General features: G+C 37.8%; 1 protein-coding gene across 3 annotated transcripts in view; it reads right to left on the reverse strand.

Moving 5' to 3' along the window:
- LRRC49 (leucine rich repeat containing 49) overlaps positions 1–21,024 on the reverse strand; it is a 152,044-nt gene that overhangs the window by 115,361 nt on the left and 15,659 nt on the right. For all 3 annotated transcript variants that reach the window (XM_055320135.1, XM_055320136.1, XM_055320134.1), the window contains 2 exons: positions 14,697–14,763; positions 6,001–6,144 (listed from right to left, as the gene is read on the reverse strand). In XM_055320135.1, the coding sequence (XP_055176110.1) occupies positions 6,001–6,144; positions 14,697–14,763 (211 nt within the window). The remainder of the gene's footprint in view (positions 1–6,000; positions 6,145–14,696; positions 14,764–21,024) is intronic.

Raw genomic sequence — 21,024 nt, forward strand, 5'->3', positions numbered from 1 at the left:
CATGGAGCCTGCTTCTCCCTCTGCCTATGTCTCTGCCTCTCTCTCTCTCTCTCTCTCTCTCTCTTTCTCTCTCTCTCTCTCTCTGTGTGACTATCATAAATAAATAAAAATTAAAAAAAATGCAACAATCATTCATAATATAAGCCTAAACAAACTAAAAATAAAAGATAATTTCTTCAGACTGATAAATGGCATTTAGCAAACATAGCTAATGATATATTTCCTTTAAAATCAAGAATAAGGCAAGGATGCTCACTTTTGCTTCTTTATTCAACTTTGTACTAGAGGTGTGGTCAAATTAGAAGCTCAGTCTAGCTCAAAGAAAAAGAAATAAAACATAAAATGATTAAGGAAAAACTATAATTGTTCACAAAAAATTAAAACTATCTAAATAGAAAGTCTAAGGTAACCTACAGATATATAATTAGAATTATTAAGTGTCAGAGCATGGTTGCTAAATATAAGAATAATGAACCAAAATCAACTGTGGTTCCATATACTAGTAACAATAGTAAGAAATCTATTTCTGATCAAAATAATATACAATAGCAAAAAAAGTATAAAATATCTGGGAAGAAATCTAACAAAAAACAAGCTATCTATGGAGAAGAATAAAAATCATTATGTGTGACATATGAATTGAAAGATATGCTATATTCATATTATGCCTTCATACTGATATGCCATGTTCATATTATGATATTAAAGGTTCAATATCAAAAATGTCAATTGTCTTCAAATCCTAAGATACTCCAAACAAACAGACCAGTAGGGTTATTCATGAAATTTGACATGCTATTTCTAGAATGAATATAGAAAAAGAAAAAAAGATAACATGTGGGCAGCCCAGGTGGCTCAGTGGTTTAGCGCCGCTGCCAGCCCAGGGCCTGATCCTGGAGACCTGGGATCGAGTCCCACATTGGGCTCCCTGCATAGAGCCTGCTTCTCCCTCTGCCTGTGTCTCTGCCCCTCTCTCTCTCTCTCTCTCTCTCTCTCTGTATCTCTCATGAGTAAATAAAATCTTTAAAAAAAAAAAAGATAACTTTTTTTTAAAGGAAGAATGGAAGGCTAGGATAGAAAGCAAAGGGAAGAAGAAGAAAGATTGGGGACCTCATGCTATTAGTTCTCAGGACATGATAGAGATTACAGTTATTAAGATAGTGCTATATAGGAACATAGATAAGGATCAATTGAACAGACCAGAGAGGCCAGGCACCCATGCATATGTGGACATTTAATTTGCTAGAGGGAGATAATGCCAAGGGGAGAAGGAAGGACAGAAAGAGTCTACCTTTCAACATATGGTGCTGGGACAATTAGCAATCCATATGAGAAAAAAAGAAAACAAAACTGGATTTCAATTTTATACCACAAGCAAAAATCAACTCCAAATAGAAAAAACATGTGAAGAGCAATTTCAAAACTTTTGTTAGACAAAACAGAAAAATATCTTTATATCCTCAACCTTTAAGGATTTTTCAAACAAACAAAAAACTCCAGAAACAATAAAGAAAACTATTGATGATTTTTACTTCTGTTCCTCAAGCAGAAGCAAAAGAAATACCACTAATCAAAAGGAAAAAGAAAAAAAAATCCTGTCTTACAATGTACAAAAGATAAAACTATTCACAGAAGAAGCAATTGCAATTATCACAAAAGAGAAAGATGAAAGGCATTCAACCTCACTGGAAATTCAAATTAAAATCCCAATGCAATATAATTCAAATTAAAATCCCAATGCAATAAAATAGTTAAAAGATGGGCAGAAATAAAAGGTCTGACAATATCAAGTATTAATAAAGACGTGAAGTTAAAGGAACTCCCAGATAATGCTGATAGAAATGTAATTTGGTTGTACCAAAGTTTTGTATCAAGTTTTGGAGAGCAAGGGTAGGTATGGCAAGAAGAACAAGGGTAGGTATAGCTTCATGAAATCCTTCCTTCTATTATTTGTAATGTACCCATATAAACATTTAATAACTGCGTATTTAAGAACTAGATTTTAACGGAAATTTTATTTATTATCCTAGATTATCATAGATTATGGTCTGAAGGCCACTGTCCTAGAGAAACTGTTATACATATTCACCAAAAGACATGCACAAAAATGTTATTTGTGACACTTCTCAACAATAAAAAATTGGAAACAATACTACTGTCCATAAGTAGAAGGAATAATTACAATTATACAATGGAATGTTATATAACACTGAAAATTAGTGAACCAGAGCTACAGATAACAACACAGATAAATCTCAAAGCATGCTAATAAACACAACTTACAGAAAATATGTATATGATGATACCATTCATAGAACATTTAAAAGCATGCCAAACAATTACTTGATATTGTTTAAGGAGGGGCACATACATACATGGAAAAGGAAACAGACAGCCATGGGAATAAACACCATACTCAGATTTGTGCTTACATCTGCAAAGGAGGGAGGAAATGTGATGGGGGAGGGTTACACATTAGGCCTTAACTATATTTGAAGGGTTTTTATTTATTAAGTTGATTGGTAGATACACAGATGTGTGTAGTAATACTATTTCCCATTCTTTTCAGAATGCCTGAAATGTTTCACAGTTGTTTAAAAAGGGAAAGTTACCATATAAACAAAAAAGATGTTTGGTCTGAAATTTATAAAATCTCCCAGAAAAAGATCAGTGACTTTAAACTACAATAAACAAACACAAACTTTTCTACATCAAAAACATCAGAGAATTTTTTTAATAAGATTTTATTTATTGATTTGAGAGAGAATGAGAGAGCAAAGAAGGGGAAGGGGCAGAGCGAGAGGGATAAGCAGGCTCCTGGCTGACCAGGGCGCCTGACGTAGGGCTCAATCCCAGGACCGGACCCAGGATCATAACCTGAGCTGAAGGCAGACGTCTAACCAACTAAGCCACCTAGGCACCCCAAAAACTTCAGAGAAATTTTCTGATAAGACAGTGAAGTAGGTAACGCATTTGTTTCATCTCTCCTACAAGATTCAATGGGTGAAGCAATAAAAACAAACAAAATGAGCAAATTGATGGAAATGCTAAAAACAAGAGAGTCATCATTAAGAGATCTACATTTTTGATGAATTTCAGGAAACTGAAAAGCAGATAGGATTTTATTAGTGATAAGCCCAGAGAAAACCCCGGCTCAGAACTGGCAAGAGACACGCTGTACCACAGCCATAGCAATCCTCTCTGACAAAATGCCATTTTACTCTGTGCTCAGAAATAGTACATGCAGACAGTAGGTGTGGACAGTGGTTAACTGTGGCTAATCAAGTAGATGTATAATCAAAGGTCTATCTACTCAACAGCTATTCCCAGAGCGGCAACAAACCCATCTCTCTCTCACCCCCACCCCTGCCATGCATGCGCACAGGCAATGTACAGAGCAGCTGGATGGAGAAACCCTCTGCTGGAGTCTCAGGATCTGTTTTCTAAACAAAACACAGTATCTGTCAAGGAAGGATGGAGAGTATGGGTGTTTTGTCCATGGAGACAGTTAATAGCTGCTACATTAGCACCAGAGGCAAGAAAGGAATGGCAGTTGAACCCAGCACAGAAGATAGTAAAGTCCTTCTATCCCCACAAAGAGTTGGTTCTTTTATTTAGGCAATTACAAAGCAAGCATCCCTTTTCCTTTCCACTCACTCTAAAGGGAAACCTGCCAATGTGTGGGATTCGACAACTTACACAAATTCAGTGATCATTTTAGGGAGAGAGCTTAGAGTTAAAAAGACCTATTCAGCTGAGGAGACCCAGCCAGTACTTAGCACAGCCCTCGATTTAAGGATTACCAGCCCTCAGGAAAATCAAAACCATGAAAGGAAAAAAAAAAAAAAAAAAGGCAAAAGAATTGTGTGATAACTGATTCTAGAGAAGAGAAGAGATGTTGAGGGAAAGAAAAATGAATCCTTAGATTTAAAAGTCTCTTGGCTGTTTTAGGAAAGGATGCTTTGAAAAAGAAACAAAGAAAAGTTGGATCCAGTCTTATATATCCTTCTATGTACATTTACAATTTCCTATAAATTAATATGCATGCTTATTATCATGAGGATAACATATGCATCATACTTATTAAATCTTTTTACCTTTTAGAAGTTAATACAATTTCCTTTCTCATAGGTGTTGGCAGCTGCCTAAGTTATAACAGTAATGATCAGATATACTCACTGGGAAATTCAGTAAGCAATTTCCTGGATACACATTATGTACTTTTCAAATGAAAGAATATAGACAGGAATATGCAAAAGTCAATAGATTTCTGTGCCCCACTCTACCCAAAGCTTTTTGGACCTTTTTTTTTTAAAGATTTTATTTATTTATTCATGAGAGACACAACAGAGAGAGAGGCAGAGACACAGGCAGAGGGAGAAGCAGGCTCCATGCAGGGAGCCCAATGTGGGACTCGATTCCAGGACCCTGGGATCACAAGCTGAGCTGAAGCCAGACGCTCAACCACTAAGCCATCCAGCTGTCCCTGGCTTCTTGGATTCTTACCACAGCCAGTATCCTGAGGACAGATCAAGTCCGGCTAGCCTGAGCAGTTCCTAGACACTCAGTGATATAACAGATTAATTCAATCTGGATGTCTTTTAAAATAAACAAGCTATTTCCAACATTTAAATCCAATCTGGGGAAGGCCTGACAGAATTTAGGGGCTCTGGAATGAATCCAGGTCTTGGAAAAGATTCTGAAATTATCCCCTCTTAGAAGATGTGAGCTCTGATTACCGAGCTCTGATTTTCTGGGAAAACTTTAAAATGAAACCAAACTGAACAATGAGGAAATTAATGTCTAAAAAAAGTTAAAAGTTAGATTGTGCCTTTAAAAGTACTTGACTTATATCCAGAGAGAACCTAGTATTTTCTATTGCATTTAAAGAAAGGAAGCTTGTTTAAAAAACAAGTGTTCTAATAAACCATTAGAAGTCTTCTTGGCCTGTATTCCATCATACAGCCCAAAGTCCTATTTCTAGTGCTCCTCACATGTGCACAAGTACAAAAATACCTGAGCATCAGGCTGTTATTTCATTGCTGAACTTGAATAAAGCTATAAATCCAACAAAGTTCATCCTCAAGTGCTCCAGAGTTGCCTTTCTGTGTGTGTGCACCCACAAGTGCTAACTTTTTTCCTTCTGCTCACATGCCAGTTCTTGAGCACCTTTATGTCTTTCTCCAGATTCAATAAGCTAAGCAGGATCCAAGAAATAATGTAGTGCAAGGCCCTCACATTAAGAGAAAAGTGAACTGAGGTGTATAGAATTAATGATTTACTCAAGGTCACCCTGCTAATGAGAGATGACGCTGTGACCAGAATGAGATCTCTGATGTCCTATACAATGCTTTTTCCATTATACCAGCCTGCCTCTTGAAACACTGCAAAGGATATGATATTTATGCATGTCTACACAGCCTTCAGCCTCTCCTTTCTGTGCCTCTTCCCTCCTGGTGCAACAACTTATTAACTTTAAGTCCCCAATAACCTTCTTTCTTATTAATTCTATTCCCCATGATAGAACAGGAAAGCATTCAGTACTTATTTATATTAGCTAATTCATTTATTGATAATACTTCTGTTTCTAATTTTACATTTATCTTTTAAAATGAAAACACCTAACACTTCCCTTATCAAAATATAAAGCTTAACAATTTTATCCACAATTAAATTCAGAAAAGAACTAAATTACCAGGTAGCCCAGGTGGCTCGGCAGTTTAGCGCCGCCTTCGGCCTGGGATCTAGTCCTGGGAGCAGGGGATCAATTCCTGCATCGGGCTCCCTGCATGGAGCCTGCTTCTCCCTCTGCCTGTGTCTCTGCCTCTCTCTCTCTCTCTCTCTCTCTCTCTCTGTGTGTGTGTCTCTCATGAATAAATAAAATCTTTAAAAAAAAAACTAAATTACCATAGATCTTACTTTCAATAAGGAAATGCCATAACATTTATTTCACCTACTTAGAAGGCAGAAATCACATATTGATTCCATTTTAATACTCACCACAAAAGTAATTTGATTGTGTCGCAGGTTAAGTTCAGTTAGTGAATCCAGCCCATTAAGATTATCCACATGACTTAAAAGGTTCCTAGCAAGATTTAAAACTCTCAAATCACACAGATGACTGACGTTTTCAATTTTGGTAATCTGTTAAAAAATGAGAAAGGGATGATTAGCAGGCATAAGTCACAGATACGCACGTTATAAAAGCCCTAAAAATAAAATAGTCACTGGATTCAGTGACAGGTTTACATGAAGATACTTAAAAATGTATTTCCAATTTCCTCCGTTGTAAATAAAAAGAAGTCATTTAACTTGCGAAGATTAGCTAAAGGAATGTATTTTATAACTTCACCATAGTAAATATTTGAAGTAAACTTTATCAAATAATCATCAAATAATCAACAACTCATCTTTGGGGCATCTCTAATTGCCCAATACTGTGCCAGGTCCAGATAAAGGTGACAAGAACTATACATACTACTTGCCAAATAAAAACTTATTGTGATTCACGGCAGAAGCTCACAACGTTTTAACCAAGCAAGATTGCCCCCTGAGAGAAAAAGCAAGGAAACAGAACACTATCACACCACCTTTGTTCGTTCCATTTACACTGTAGGATCCTGAAAACCATCAAGAATTAAATGGAAAAGATACAAGGAACTAGGATCCCGGGTGGAGAGTGAGGGTGGATATTCTTTATTAGTGGAAGTGCTTACGAGAGGAGACCAATAACGTTTAGACAGAGTGCAATATGGTGGACATTAAGTGTCAGAACAAGAGGAACTGCATAATGGAATAGGCACATACACACAAGTTCTGACCTATGGCAGAGGAGCTCTGAGTTTCACAGTACAGAAAAGCTACACCCATGAAGTGATGAGAGCACAATAGGATTTTAAGCTCCACTAGTGTAACAGAGCGAGCAACAGCATGATGGTTCTCTACGACACATAAGTAGGGGTCCTTGCGGGGGAATTCATCAATTAACTACTTAAGTTAACAATAAGTCAAACATATAGCACTTTTCTTCCTAACATTAAAATAAATGTTTCCATACTTGCTAGAGATTTGCTCATCTGTACTGTCATCCCAGTATTATTTGAAAATTTTTATTTAACACTTCAATGGAGATGTTGGCTAAAAAGAACTTTTTCTTAGATTTATAATTCAGTTTGTATGTTGTTATTGGACTTTCTCTTACATTCAAGAAATACCATCCAGATTCCATCTAGGTTCAAAAGGGGAAACCTATGTTTATTATAAAGTCAGTAACACAGAAAGATGACATTTGACTGTGCTTTAAAATTTGTCCTAATACTTTTGATCTAACTAATGTAAAATGAAAATAAATAAAAATTGTAAAGGAAGAAACAGTGAATTGTACAATGAGACATGGACAAAAGCATTTCAAAAACAAGTAAGTGATAGAATTTAAAATGCATGGAATCAGTGAAAAGCAAAATAGACACTGTGGAAAATCGATAATGTCATCTATAAGTTTGAGATATTCCCCTAAAATACTAAGGAAAAATGGAGGTACGAAGAATAAAAGCTAAGATGGGAATGTGGAAGACAAACAATATAAAAGTAATCAACATGAAAGGGAAAGCAATATTCAAATATATAAAACTTTCTTGAGCATAGGAAAGATATAAACACATAGAATGAAGGGCCACAATTGTTATATGAAATGCATAAGGTGTCTTCTCCCTTCTGCTACTGATCCTGGGGCATTTCTTTCAGAAAACTACCTTTCTCTACTTTCTTGGTCCTGGTGAGACTGATCATTAGAATGCATACATTGCAGAGTTATTTCTTACTCAGTTTGGTAACTCTGAAAAGGAAACATTATTAATTCTAAAACAGAGGTTTCAAGAGCTGTTTTTTTAAAACTCACTGGGGATATTATTTGGATTCTTGGTTTGCAATCAGGCCAGAATTGTGTCAACATCTCTGATGGAGCCTATTGTATCACACATTGCAGCCATGGACAAGGTTACAGTAAATGATAAAAATTTCAAGCAAAAGGTGGTATAGGGTGAGGGTACAGTTCTCCATTAGTTAATAAACTTCACACCAAGAAGAAATGATGGAAATGTCAGAAAGCCCAATAATGGGTCCTACTAGTCAGAGAGGGAGGGTCTCCCATAGACTGCAGGGCTTCGTAATACATCTAGGAAGGCTGGATACTCCAGTCTCATCTTTATGTATAAGAGTAACCCAAACTGCTGTCTGGATAAGGACAACCTTCTGACTCAGCAATGTTGAAAAAGCAAATGTCTGCTTTCAGCCAAGCAGTCACAAAAAGGGCAAGCTCTCCCCAAAGGAAAGATGGCCTTGAAAGAACAGATTCTTCCTGAAGTACATTTGTGTCCACATTAAAGCAACCTTTTATCCAGAGAACAAATTCAGAAAGACCAAAAAAAATCTACATCAGAAATTGAGAGCCATATGTTAGCAAATTGAATTTAAATGATAGATGATAGATAGATAGATAGATAGATAGATAGATAGATAGATAGATAGATAGATAAAATTTCACATAAAGAAAAGAAATTGGGAGCCAGGGACAACTGGGTGGCTCAGGAGTTGAGTGTCTGCCTTCAGCTTGGGGCGTGATCCCGCGGTCCCAGAGTTGAGTCCCACATCAGAGTCCCTTTGGGGAGCCTGCTTCTCCCTCTGCCTATGTCTCTGCCTCTCTCCCTCTGTGTCTCTCATGAATAAATAAATCAAATCTTAAAAAAAAAAAAAAACTTTTAGAAATTGAGAGCCAACCTCCCGGATTCCACTGTATTCTTTTTTGTTTTTTTTAAGACCTCAGACCATTTTCACACCCATAAACCAGTTACATTTTATTTTACAATGTACACCAAGTATCATCTTTATTTCTAACAAAAGTAAACTCCAAAATCAAAAAATATTCACTTAATTTTCTTTTAGATTTTTTTAAAAGATTTTATTTATTTATTCATGATAGACACACACACAGAGAGAGAGAGAGAGAGAGAGAGAGGCAGAGACACAGGCAGAGGGAGAAGCAGGCTCCACACAGGGAGCCTGACACGGGACTCCATCCCGGGACTCCATCCCGGGACTCCAGGATCACGCCCTGGGCCAAAGGCAGTGCTAAACTGCTGAGCCACCCAGGGATCCCCTTCTTTTAGATTTTAAACTACCCGATGCTTTTTTTAAGAACTGGACATTGTTTCATCTTGAATAGTTTATCTCCTGACTTTTTAGAAGCTTAAGGTCACCAAGGCTGTCTTTACTTTGAAATATTCGAAGTTTCTGCTTAGTGGATTTAGGTATTTTGAAACAAGACTTGGATTTTCATGTAAAACTTCCTTCTTGGGCAGCCTGGGTGGCTCAGCAGTTTAGCGCTGCCTTCGGCCCAGGGCGTAATCCTGGAGACCAGGGACCGAGTCCCATGTTGGGCTCCCTGCATGGAGCCTGCTTCTCCCTCTGCCTGTGTCTCTGCCTCTCTCTCTGTCTCTATCTCTCTCTCTCTGTGGGTCTCTCATGAATAAATAAATAAAATATTTTAAAAAATAAAATAAATTAAATTAAAAAAATAAAACTTCCTTCTTATAGAGCCTTGAGAAATAATTTGTGTGGTGCAACTATTTATTCTCTATACATGGAATAAGTACATACACAGTGCAGAAATTATATGACATAATACAGGTCAACTAACAAGGAATAGAGCATTTTTCACCATCTTAACAGTTAGCAAATGATTCCTACACATTACATTTGTATCAAGTGATATGCTACTCATTTATCAGGATCCCTCAAAGATCTTGGGTAATGCCCAATGAATTCTTGAAGGTAGGAGAACCTGGGTGGCTCAGTTGGTTAAGTGTCCAACTCTTGATTTCAGCTCAGGTCATGATCTCAGGGTTGTGAGAGCGAACCCCAAGTCAGGCTCCAGGCTGAGTGTGGAGTCTGCTTAAGACTTTCTCTTTTTCTCCTTCTGCCTCTGCCCCACCCCTCAACTCTTGCTTTAAAAATAAAATAGAATTAAATGAATCCTTAAAGGTATATTATAAGGTGAAAACTACATGAATATGTTTAATTATCATATATACATTTTAAAATAAGTTTTAAAATAAACTTTTAACCATAAAATACTGAAATTAGTTATGAATAGTTTTTTAAATAGTGGGCTACAAAAAATAAAAATAAGTAAATAAAATAAAATAAAAACAGCAGGCTACAAGATAAAATAGCAATTTCTTGGTGTGGCATACAAAAGCCCTCTACATTATTCTGTAAGTTGGCAAATTGAACACCAATAAAAAATAAATTTATTATAAAAAAAAAAGCCCTCTACAATCAAACCTTTACCTAATTCTTTCACCTAATTTCTCACTGTTCTTCAATACATGCTAAATTCTCAGGCAGTAAAAAATATCATGTTGTTTTTACCCTCAGTACTTTTGCATATGATATTCTTTTACTGACAGAACTCTTTAATTCTTCTTCCCCTTCCACCCCCACCCAATTGGATAACTTCTCCACTAGAGTGACACTAGCCAGCCTGCAGAGCTGGACAGTTCCCAGGCCACCAACATTCCTCCCATTCAGTGCACACACAGACAGACACACAGAGGGGCTGGGTGAGATTAGAAACTAGCAACTGTGGTCTTTCTAGATCTATCAAAGTTTTCATTTATTACATCAGCTTTTCACCAAAACGACTGGGGCTAGGAGCTGGTCGAAAGCCTACAGAGATCAGACTAGAGTTTGCACTTGACCAACTGTAGGTGGCAGTGACAGATCTTGTTCATCAACAGGCAGGAACTCGTGAATCATCCCAGAATGTACACTTATACCGCTTCAGGAGAGGCTCTGCCTTCTGCATGAGTATGGAGCTCATGAGGCTGTTCATAAATAAATATGTCTCAAAGACAAAACTTTCAATAGAAAAGCAAAGGACTAAAAAACAGCCAAGATGCCCTGAGGGAGGAGGGGGAACATAACAAATTAGATACAAAAATTCAGACAGACAGACATAGAGGCAGACAAACTGACTGACCCAACAGAAATAAAGAGCCCAGATTATGTAGTAATCAGGGAAAAGAAATAAAAACTACAAAGAGACACTACTTTATACCAATTTAACTGGCAAATAGGCGGTATGACAATACCAGAGCTTTGGGTGGTGGCCACTGCTGGGCTCTGGCTTCCTGTTGGAGGAGGGCAAGGTGGCTTGGACAGCAGCCCTGGCACTCCTTGCCCTGAGCCCGCCACTTTTCACCTCAGCTCCCTGATGCCACCACAGGCCAGCAAGTGACCCAGATGCAGGCCATCAAGTGTGTGGTGGCGGGAGATGGAGCTGCAGTTGCCTGATCAGTAAAACCAATGATTCCTTGGAGAATACATCCCCACTGTCTTTGACAACTAACCTGCCAATGTTATGGTTGATGGAAAACCAGTGAATCCGGGCTTATAGGATACAGCTGGACAAGATTATGACAGATTATATATCCTTTATCCTATCCACAAACAGATGTGGTCTTAATTTGCTTTTCTCTTGTGAGTCCTGCATCATTTGAAAATGTTCAAGGATAGTGGTACCCGGAAGTGCAACACCACTGTTCCAACATCCCCATCAGCCTGATGGGGACTAAACTTGATCTCAGGGACGACAAACACGTGATTGAGCAACTGAAGGAGAAGAAGCTGATTGCCATCACCTACCCATAGGGTTTGGTCATGCCTAAGGAGATCAGAACTGTTAAATATTTATCTGGAGTGCCTGGATCTCACACAGCAAGGCCTTAAGACACTGTATTCGAGGGTTCTCTGGCTTCTGCCAGCAAGAAGAGGAAGAGAAAACGCCCGCTTCTGTAAATGTCTGGGCCCTTCTCCTGCACTGTCCATCTCAGAACTTTTGTTCTACTTTGCTCAAAAATGGTGGAGCCTTCACACACAATGCCAAGTTTTTGTTACACATTACTTTTTCCATAAAACCATTTTGAACCAATCAGTCATTTTTAGTTTTTATCTGTTTAAACTGTAAGACTTAAGACTTTCACATTATATTAAAATTTAGTCCTCAAATGGTAAGCTTTCTTAAAGTCTTATTTTTCAAAAGCTCCTATTCTTGCTCAGCTTAAGAGTTGCCAAAGTAGATTGTGAACTAAGTTGCACTGTTCTGCTAAGAACACTAGGCACTAAACCATTCAAGACCTTTGATTTAAGAAGAGACTGCAGCGTCTCAGGTTTGGAAATGCAGATGCTTCCTAACTAGTTTTCGATAAGAAAGCACAGCCACCTTCACAAAATGTTGCCATCTAATATCCCAGTAATTTATTGGCCTGCATCCATTCCCTAATGCTAGATTTTATGTCATAATAGAATAAGTAGAAGGACTCAACAATTTGGATCAATCTTTTTGATTTTGTAGTGAGCTATTTTAAAGATATATTTACTTATTTTAGGGAGTAGGGGAGGGGGAGGGGGAGAAGAAAATCCCAACCATAATCTGCACTGAACATGGAGCCCCACTCAGGGCTCAATCTTACAAGCCTGAGATCATGGCCTGAGCCAAAACCAAGAGTTGGACACCCAACTCACTATCCCACTCCTGCACCCATGTAGTAGATTTAAAACACACACACACACACACACACACACACACACACACACACAGTGTATTTGCTTTTGCTGAGATTATGAAAAGACCTCTTACTCCCACATCCCCCTGATGAAGAATCTACTCTAGTATGGGTGTACTGGGGTGGGGTGTGTGCAGCATATGGGAGGTGATCAAAGAATGAAGACAGTTATTTTGACAAAATATGGGGGTTAATTTACATTACATTGTACACATCATAATTAAACTGAGTAAAAGTGTGTCACAGATAAAATTTTAAAAAGTTAATCTCTGTCAAATGCAGTAAATGATGAGAAAAGATCAGTATTATCACTGTTTCAAGCTTTTCCCTAGAGCTGCCATCCCTCCTGAAATTGGGCATTTAATTTATCTTTGAACTGGTCATTCCCACAGGTTGCTAACTTGGTGCTTTTCTTATAGAATCCCTTCTTAATGAGCAACATGCCTCCCTGTGTTTTAAAATCTCTGATAATGCATTAGAAATTTTTTTGTAGATTTGTAAAAGTACATTCCTGTTTCCTTATTACTTTATTCAAAACTAGTAAGTGCTTTCCTTAGTTTTCCAGTATACTAGCTATAAAAATGACATGTTGCAGCTTTACAGTTTTTGAATTTTAGATATTCCTAAACTATGAACTTTCTTAAATCACTATCTTGCCAGATCACCAACACTGTACTTGGACTAGTGCTGACCCTTCCTCTTTGCCTCACCCCTCCTGGACACACACTTGCTGTTGCTCCGCCTAACCATGTTCCTTTGGGTCTATGAGGTTCTAGAAGCCTGTGCTCGTGCTAATGACATTCTATACAACTTACTTACTGGCAAGAATATAAGGCTGGACCTTTCAACTACTAAAACAACATTTTTTAAATTGATAGTTGTAGAATTATGGGGTGTTTTTACATTGATCTTTTGCTAATGCAATTAGCAGTATGTTCTGCATGTATGACTTAATAAATCCCTGAGTCATAAAAAAAAAAAAGAAGTATGACAATTTCAATGTTGAAAAGAATGTGAAGCAACTGGACTTATCCTACATTACAGGTCAGAGTATAAACTGGTACAACCACTTTGGAAAACAATTTGACATAATCTTTTAAAGTTAGACATTTAAATTAACCTCTGATCTATCAGTTTCACTCCTAGATGTATACCCTAGAATACATATGGTCCATGGAAGAAACACATACAAGAATGTTCTTAGAAGTGCTATTCCTAAAAGGAAACAAACAAGCAAAAAAAAGGAAATAACACAAATGTCTACCAATAATAAACTGGAGAAAAAGTTTTCATATAATCAATCCATGAAACTTAAAACAGCAAAAAGGAGTAAACTACAGTTACTGAATCAAAATATATTCATCTCAGTCAGCTACTGTTGTATGCAAAATGCAAACACTAGATGACAATACATCACAATACTACTAAACAAGGTATAATTTAGACATATATATGTGATATAATTAACTTTAAAAAAATCCACAAGGGGGGATCTCTGGGTGGCTCAGCAGTTTGGTGCCTGCCTGCCTTTGGCCCAGGGCTTGATCCTCAAGTCCCGGGATCGAGTCCCACATCGGGCTCCCTGCGTGGAGGCTGCTTCTCCCTCTGCCTGTATCTCTGCCCTCCCCACCCCCCCTGTGTGGCTCTCATGAATGAATAAATAAATAAAATCTTTTTTTAAAAAATCCACAAGGAAATAATAAATGTGAAATCCTGGATAGTGGTGGCCTCAGAATAAATGAGGAATATCTAAGTAGAAGAAAATCATTAGTAATATTCTAGTTGTTGGGCTAGGGTTGGAAATATGTATTTCGAAAATAATAAAAGACTAAAGAAGAAACAGAATTGTCCTAACTATATGGATTCCAAAGGTTTTATAAGTTTCATCTGTCATTTACTGCTAAGGAATTACCATATCTTAAATAAACAGGCTTAATACCTTAGAAATTTCAGTGAAGCAGTAAAATAACTCTTGAAATACTTCAATACAAGTATCATTGTTAAAACCTTTAAAATGCCAAATTTTCTAGACTTCTTTTCAGAAAAGAAAGAAACAAAAGGGCTTTAGAATACCTGATTTCCATGAAGGTCCAAGACATCTAAGCTTTTGAGGTTCTCCAGGTTTGAAATTTTCTTGATTCTGAAAATCAGAGTAAGTAGAGTAGAAATATGGATGTATCACATTTATTGTAAATCAAAACATGCTAAGGTATTTTAATTTATTCTTTTAATTTTAATTTTACTCTATCTTTAGGTAAGTAGGTACAGAAACAGCAGTAGATCTATGTAAATATGTACATTTAGAGAGATTATATGTAATTTTACATATATATTTATGACAAAAACATATTTCCCATTGATTTAATTATAAAGTTAATTATGCCCACTGGGGGAAATGTCCCAAAGACAGCTTAAGAGTCAGATCTTTAGGAAAAAGCAATTCTACTTCTAATAACCTTACAACAAGGCACAGTTCCCTTCAGAATATGATCTAAACTCCTCACCTCGGTCCTCAAGGCCCTAACCCTCATGGCTCCTGAGTCCTTGTCCGGCCTTATCTCCTACCACAGCTCCTACCACAGGCTCTCTCTGCTCCCATCTTGGGGCTTTCTTGCTCTCTCTAATCTGACAAGTTCATTTCTGCCTTGGGGTGTTTACCTTTGTTGCTCCTTCTTCCTCAGTGTTCTTCAGTCAGAACTTTGCATGGTTCACTCCCCCTTCCTATCCTCCTCTCTCCTTCCCCAGCTTTAATTGACTTCATTGCACCTATCCTTGCCTAAAATTACATTATTTATGTGTTTACGTTCTCATGACCTCCTTCCTCAAACCAAAACATGAGCTTCAAGAGGGCAGAAATTTCAACATATTCTCTACTCCATCCCCAGCACTTATTACAGGGACTCGCACTGAGTAGGAACCCAATAACTATCTATTAACTAAATGGATAAGTTTTATGTACAAGGATATTCATAACAGGATTATTTATCACAGAGATACATTAGACACCACTTAATGTTTTCTACAAGACCTGCTCAGTTTGTGAATATTTGAAGTTTTTTATTTGCTGTCTTGTGAAAGCTAAAATATTGCTATTAAGTTTTATTTTATTTTAATTTTTGAAAAGATTTTATTTATGTGAGAGATACAGAGTAAGTGAGTGAGAGAGAGCACAAGCAGGGGCAGAGACAGAGGGAGAAGGAGAAGCAGATTTCCTGCTGAGCAGGGAGCCAGACACAGAGCTCAATCCAGGGACTCCAGGACCATGACCTGAGTCAAAGACAACCACTTAATTGACTGAGCCACCCAGGCACCCCCATTGCTATAAATTTTAAAACACAGCATTTTATCTCTAAAATGCCCTTTATCTGGCAGCCTGGGTGGCTCAGCAGTTTAGTGCTGCCTTCAGCCCCAGGGCCTGATCCTGGAGACCCGGGATCGAGTCCCATGTCAGGCTCCCTGCATGGAGCCTGCCTCTCTCTAGCTCTCTCTCTCTCTCTCTCTCTCTCTCACGAATAAATAAAATCTATAAATAAATAAAATGCCCCTTATCCTTTTTTACTATTTTTTATTTAAACTCAATTAATTAACATATAGTATATTATTAGTTGCAAAAGTAGAGCTCAGTGATTTATCAGTTGAATATAACACCCAGTCCTCATTCCATCACATGTCTTCTTTAATGTCCATCACCCAGGTACTCCATCCCCCACCCACCTCCTCTCCAGTTTCTTTCCTGTGATTAAGAGTCTCTTGTAGTTTGTCTCCCTCTCTGATTTCATCTTGTTTTATTTCTCCCTTCCATCCCCTATGTTCCTGTTTTCTTAAATTCTACATATGAGTGAAATCATATGTTGTCTGATGGCCTTATTTTGCTCAGCATAACACCTTCTAATTCCACCCACAACATCGCAAGTGGCAAGATTTCTTTTTTAATGCCTGAGTAATATTCCATTGTTTATATATACCACCTCTTTTTTATCCATTTATCTGTCGATGGATATTTGGACACTTTCCAGAGTTTGGCTATTGTGGACATTGCTGTTATAAACATTGGGGTGCAGGTGCCTTCAGATCACTACATCTGTATCTTTGGGGTTATATACCTAGTAGTGCAATTGCTGGGTCCTAGGGTAGCTCTATTTTCAACTTTTTAAAGAACGCCCATACTGTTTTCCAGAGTGGCTTTTCTAGCTGGCATTCCAAACAACAGTGTAAGAGGGTTCCCCTTTCTCCATGTCCTTGCCAACATCTGTCATTTCCTGATCTGTTAATTTTAGCCATTCTGATAGGTATCAGGTTTTGATTTGTATTCCCCTGAGGCCAAATGATGCTGAGCATTAAAATGTCCCTTCTTATATTCCTTAATGAATAGGGCCCATCCATTGTTTCCTCATTCCTATCTTTTCTGGCTACCTTACCTGTCTAACTGCTTCCAACTAGACAGTTCTAGCAAAACAAAACAAAAACTACTCCCCTCTTATTTTTTTCCTCTCTTACAGATCCTACTTTCTCCTGTTGCCATAATTTAGTAGAGGGAAGGGAGCAGTGGCAAAGAAAGGGTAGAAATGAAGTTCATGCAATCCATCTTGATCATCACCTGCCTATCACTATTTCCGTTGCTACTGCTTATGGCCTCAAAGAACCATTTCTACCTTCCTAAATGTTTCCAGAATCTGGATCATCCCTTGAAACTTCATTATATGCTGATCACTATGTAAACATAATGCCAATTTAAACTTTGAGAATTTCCATCTCCATGTGACCTCAGCCAAAGAACTCAGCTACATCATTGCCAAATCCAGAATTACATCACCACAACCAATTCAATCCAATTTGGTATATAAAAATATCTGTCATATACCCACTATGCCCTATCACAATGTGACAGCAGTTCTTCTCTCCCTTCTCTCTCTCTCTCTCATTACTCCCCCATTTTGTCTTTTGTTCTTCCTATCTCTATTTTTCCTTAGTATTTTAAAAGAATTTCTCAACCTTATAGCTGATACTATCAGATAGGAAAACAGACAAAACTATCAACAAAGTTATTCTTCTGCCTGCTTTGCTTTTGAAATACCTGAAACAATTGGAGGAAATTAAAATAACCTAATAATATGGCTAGGACAGAGTGATGTTCTCCAGCAATCTGACTTCCCAGCTATTAGAGAAGCCTTTTATGCAGCTCTTTGATCCTGTCAAGTCCACATTCCCTAAAATGGCAGTTCTCAAACTTCTGTGAGTATCAGAATCATCTGGAGGGCTTGCTAAAATATAGAGTGCTGAGCTCCACCTCCAGAGTTTCTGGAACAGGGTCCAAACATTTGCCTCTCTAACATATTCCTGGGTGGTGCTGATGCTGCTGGGCCAGAGATCACATTTTGAGAAGTATTACTTTAAAATATAGATCTCCTTCATCAAATCTCAACTTTCCTCTCATATGAGTTTCATGAGGATGAACTCACCTACTTAGAAAATACTAAAGCATATTCCAAGGAAATAAGAGAGGCAGACAAAGATTTATGGGTAAGGATATTTTTCACAGCATTATCATAGCAAAAACGAGGGATACAATGTAAATGTCTAACATGTGGAAAATATTAAGTGAATTACTATCCATCTATCTATGTATCTACAAATCTATATATTACACAGCTCTAAAAAATGTTTTCAAAAATGTTTCTCAAAGAACATTTAATATGAGAAGATATAAATAATTTAATATATTGAAGTGAAAAAACATAGTATAAAAACTAATTTTGTACACTGTGCTATGTTAAGTATAGAATAAAGAGTGCTATTCAGTGTAGATAACCAATATTTGGAAATAAGGCAAAAGAATGACTGCATGTCCTCTCAATATCATATCAGAGCACTGTGAACAAGCCTATCTAAGGACCACCTGACTATTTACTACTGATGAGAGCCCAAACTCTTTAAAGTTATACGCTAACTTGTAGAAAATTGATTAAGATATAATGATGATTTTTGCCAGGTAGGAATGTAATTTGTTTCTGTGTGTTAGAGAAATAACTCAGAGGGTTATAATCTTACTGCTTTGTACATGGGACATGGGACATGAACCCATTTTATAACTTAATCATATTCCGACATTCTTTGCTTTTCATTGACAATATATCAGTTTCTCTTATCCTCCTTTTGAACCAGCTTTGTTATCCGACTGGTTCCCTCATGATTGAGTTAATTAAAACATTGGCCTATAATTACTATTTGTCTGAGAATTCTATTTTTAACATTTTGAAAACTACACACAAGGGACAGAGACTGTTTCGGCCTAAAGTTCTCAGATTTGGAGGATCAATGTATTCTGTTTCTGTGTTTATCAGAAACTCTGGGCAGTTTTAAGGTGGTCCAATCACAAAGCCCAGCCTGTGTCGTCAGCCTTCCCACAGAATTCTACCAGAGGCTCATATAACATTAAGCTATCCAGTAAAACACCACCTATATGCTGTGACTTCAGGCATTCTTTTAGCTTTGACACATGGTGGCTTCACTATTCTCACTGCAGATTTGGACTGCCCAGGGAAATAGGGGAAAGAAATAGATTAAGTCATTCACTGTCAGTTAAACCCAGACCAACCAAACATCTTGGTGTCTTGTCTTCATGAACTACCTTTATCACAGATTCTTTCCCCCACCCCCAGCACCTGAAATGACCTTAAAAAAAAAAAAAAAAAAAAAAAAGAAGATTCAATTCTAAAGAATTCAGAGGCAGATGAAGGTATCAGTTGACCAGGAGACCAATGCTCAGATTAGGTATTAACCTCATGAATTTGCAGAATTGTAGTCAGTTCCCAATACGACCCAAAAGGAAGGAACTTTAAAAGGAAGTTCTCCCATTAAATGGACTGAAACTAGAAAAAGACAAGCCTTACCCATCACATCAGCAGCTACAGACCCCCAGGGGTACATCAGAGCCTATCTCTGCAAGCCATATTATGATACTGATGCCTGCATAAGGACCACACTACAGAAATACATATGAAGGCGAGGCTTTTCAGGTGTTAGAGACAAAGTGGAGACCTTAGTGGAGACCTTCCAGGAATCAATAGGAAAGGAATATGGAATCCTGAGCCTGTTGAGTTTTGTATCTGTAATCCTGGGTGACAAGACAAAAACGCATTGAAGTTCTACCCATTAGCCTGTGATCATGAAAGCATGAGAAGATCTCACAAGGATAAACAAGAACACAGAAAGTAGAAGAGTTAGATGGCAAGAACTTCAGTGGCACAGTGGTACAGAGGGGCTAGGGGTTCTTCAGTAGCATTGCAAACCTCACATACAGAATCTGAGCACAGTCATTCTAGATTTTGGCCAGAAATCTTTATTGGAGCTGCTTGAACTTAGAGAAATATGTTTGCCCTGGATTTTAACAGCTGGTTCCACTGTCTTGGACTTAAAAGATGGTGCAGTGCTTTGCAAAGAGGGAGAAACCGTCCTGGACTGGCCCAGCAGGGGGCAACAGTTCATCCAAGACAAACCTGGGGAGGCAGGGTGGCTGATGAGCTGCTCTCTCCTCCAGCATTCCTTAGCCAGATTTGCCTGAAGTTCACTAAAATCCTGCCTCAGGATAGATTTGCATCTTCAAGGCTCACATAACTGACCAGAAAACATGAGGCAGATTTGCCTTGTTCTGATACTTCAGAAATATGCATTTTGGGAGAATGCAGAAAGTTGTCTTTCTGACTTTCTTTTTTACTCGAGAACACTAATGCTCTAAATTCCTTATAGCTGTTTTCTTTATGTGAAAAATGAAGTAAAACATGACCAAACACAAACAAAGCAGAAAGACAGAGTAGAAAGAGGAAGTGACTTAATCAGATTAGTTTTATTTGACCAAGATTAAGGATACAGAAAAGGGCATTAAATCCCTTAGACTTGGAGGAGCAAAGAGACCTCTGGAAAAGTAAGAAGGTCAGATAGACGGGTGTCTTCAAGCAACAAGTTACTTTTTTTAAATTTTTTATTTATTTATGATAGTCACAGAGAGAGAGAGAGAGAGAGAGGCAGAGACACAGGCAGAGGGAGAAGCAGGCTCCATGCACCGGGAGCCCGACGTGGGATTCGATCCCGGGTCTCCAGGATCGCGCCCTGGGCCAAAGGCAGGCGCCAAACCGCTGCGCCACCCAGGGATCCTCAACAAGTTATTTTTTAAAAAAAACTTTAAAAGGTTATTTCTGAGAAGTCAGAGAAGCTGCAAGGGAGAAGTAGGAAGAAAAGTCAGTTGAGAGATAATTTAAAACACTGGGATCTAGGAGTGGCTCTTAGATACTATGTTTAAAACTAGCAAAGGAGATTAAAAATGCCACTAGGAAAAAACTCCAGGACTGAAAGGAGGCCATAAAGCAATGGTGCTAAAAAACAAATAGAAGCTATGCAAACAAAT

This window comes from Nyctereutes procyonoides, unplaced genomic scaffold, assembly GCF_905146905.1.
Source record: "Nyctereutes procyonoides isolate TBG_1078 unplaced genomic scaffold, NYPRO_anot_genome, whole genome shotgun sequence".
Lineage (NCBI taxonomy): Eukaryota > Metazoa > Chordata > Mammalia > Carnivora > Canidae > Nyctereutes > Nyctereutes procyonoides.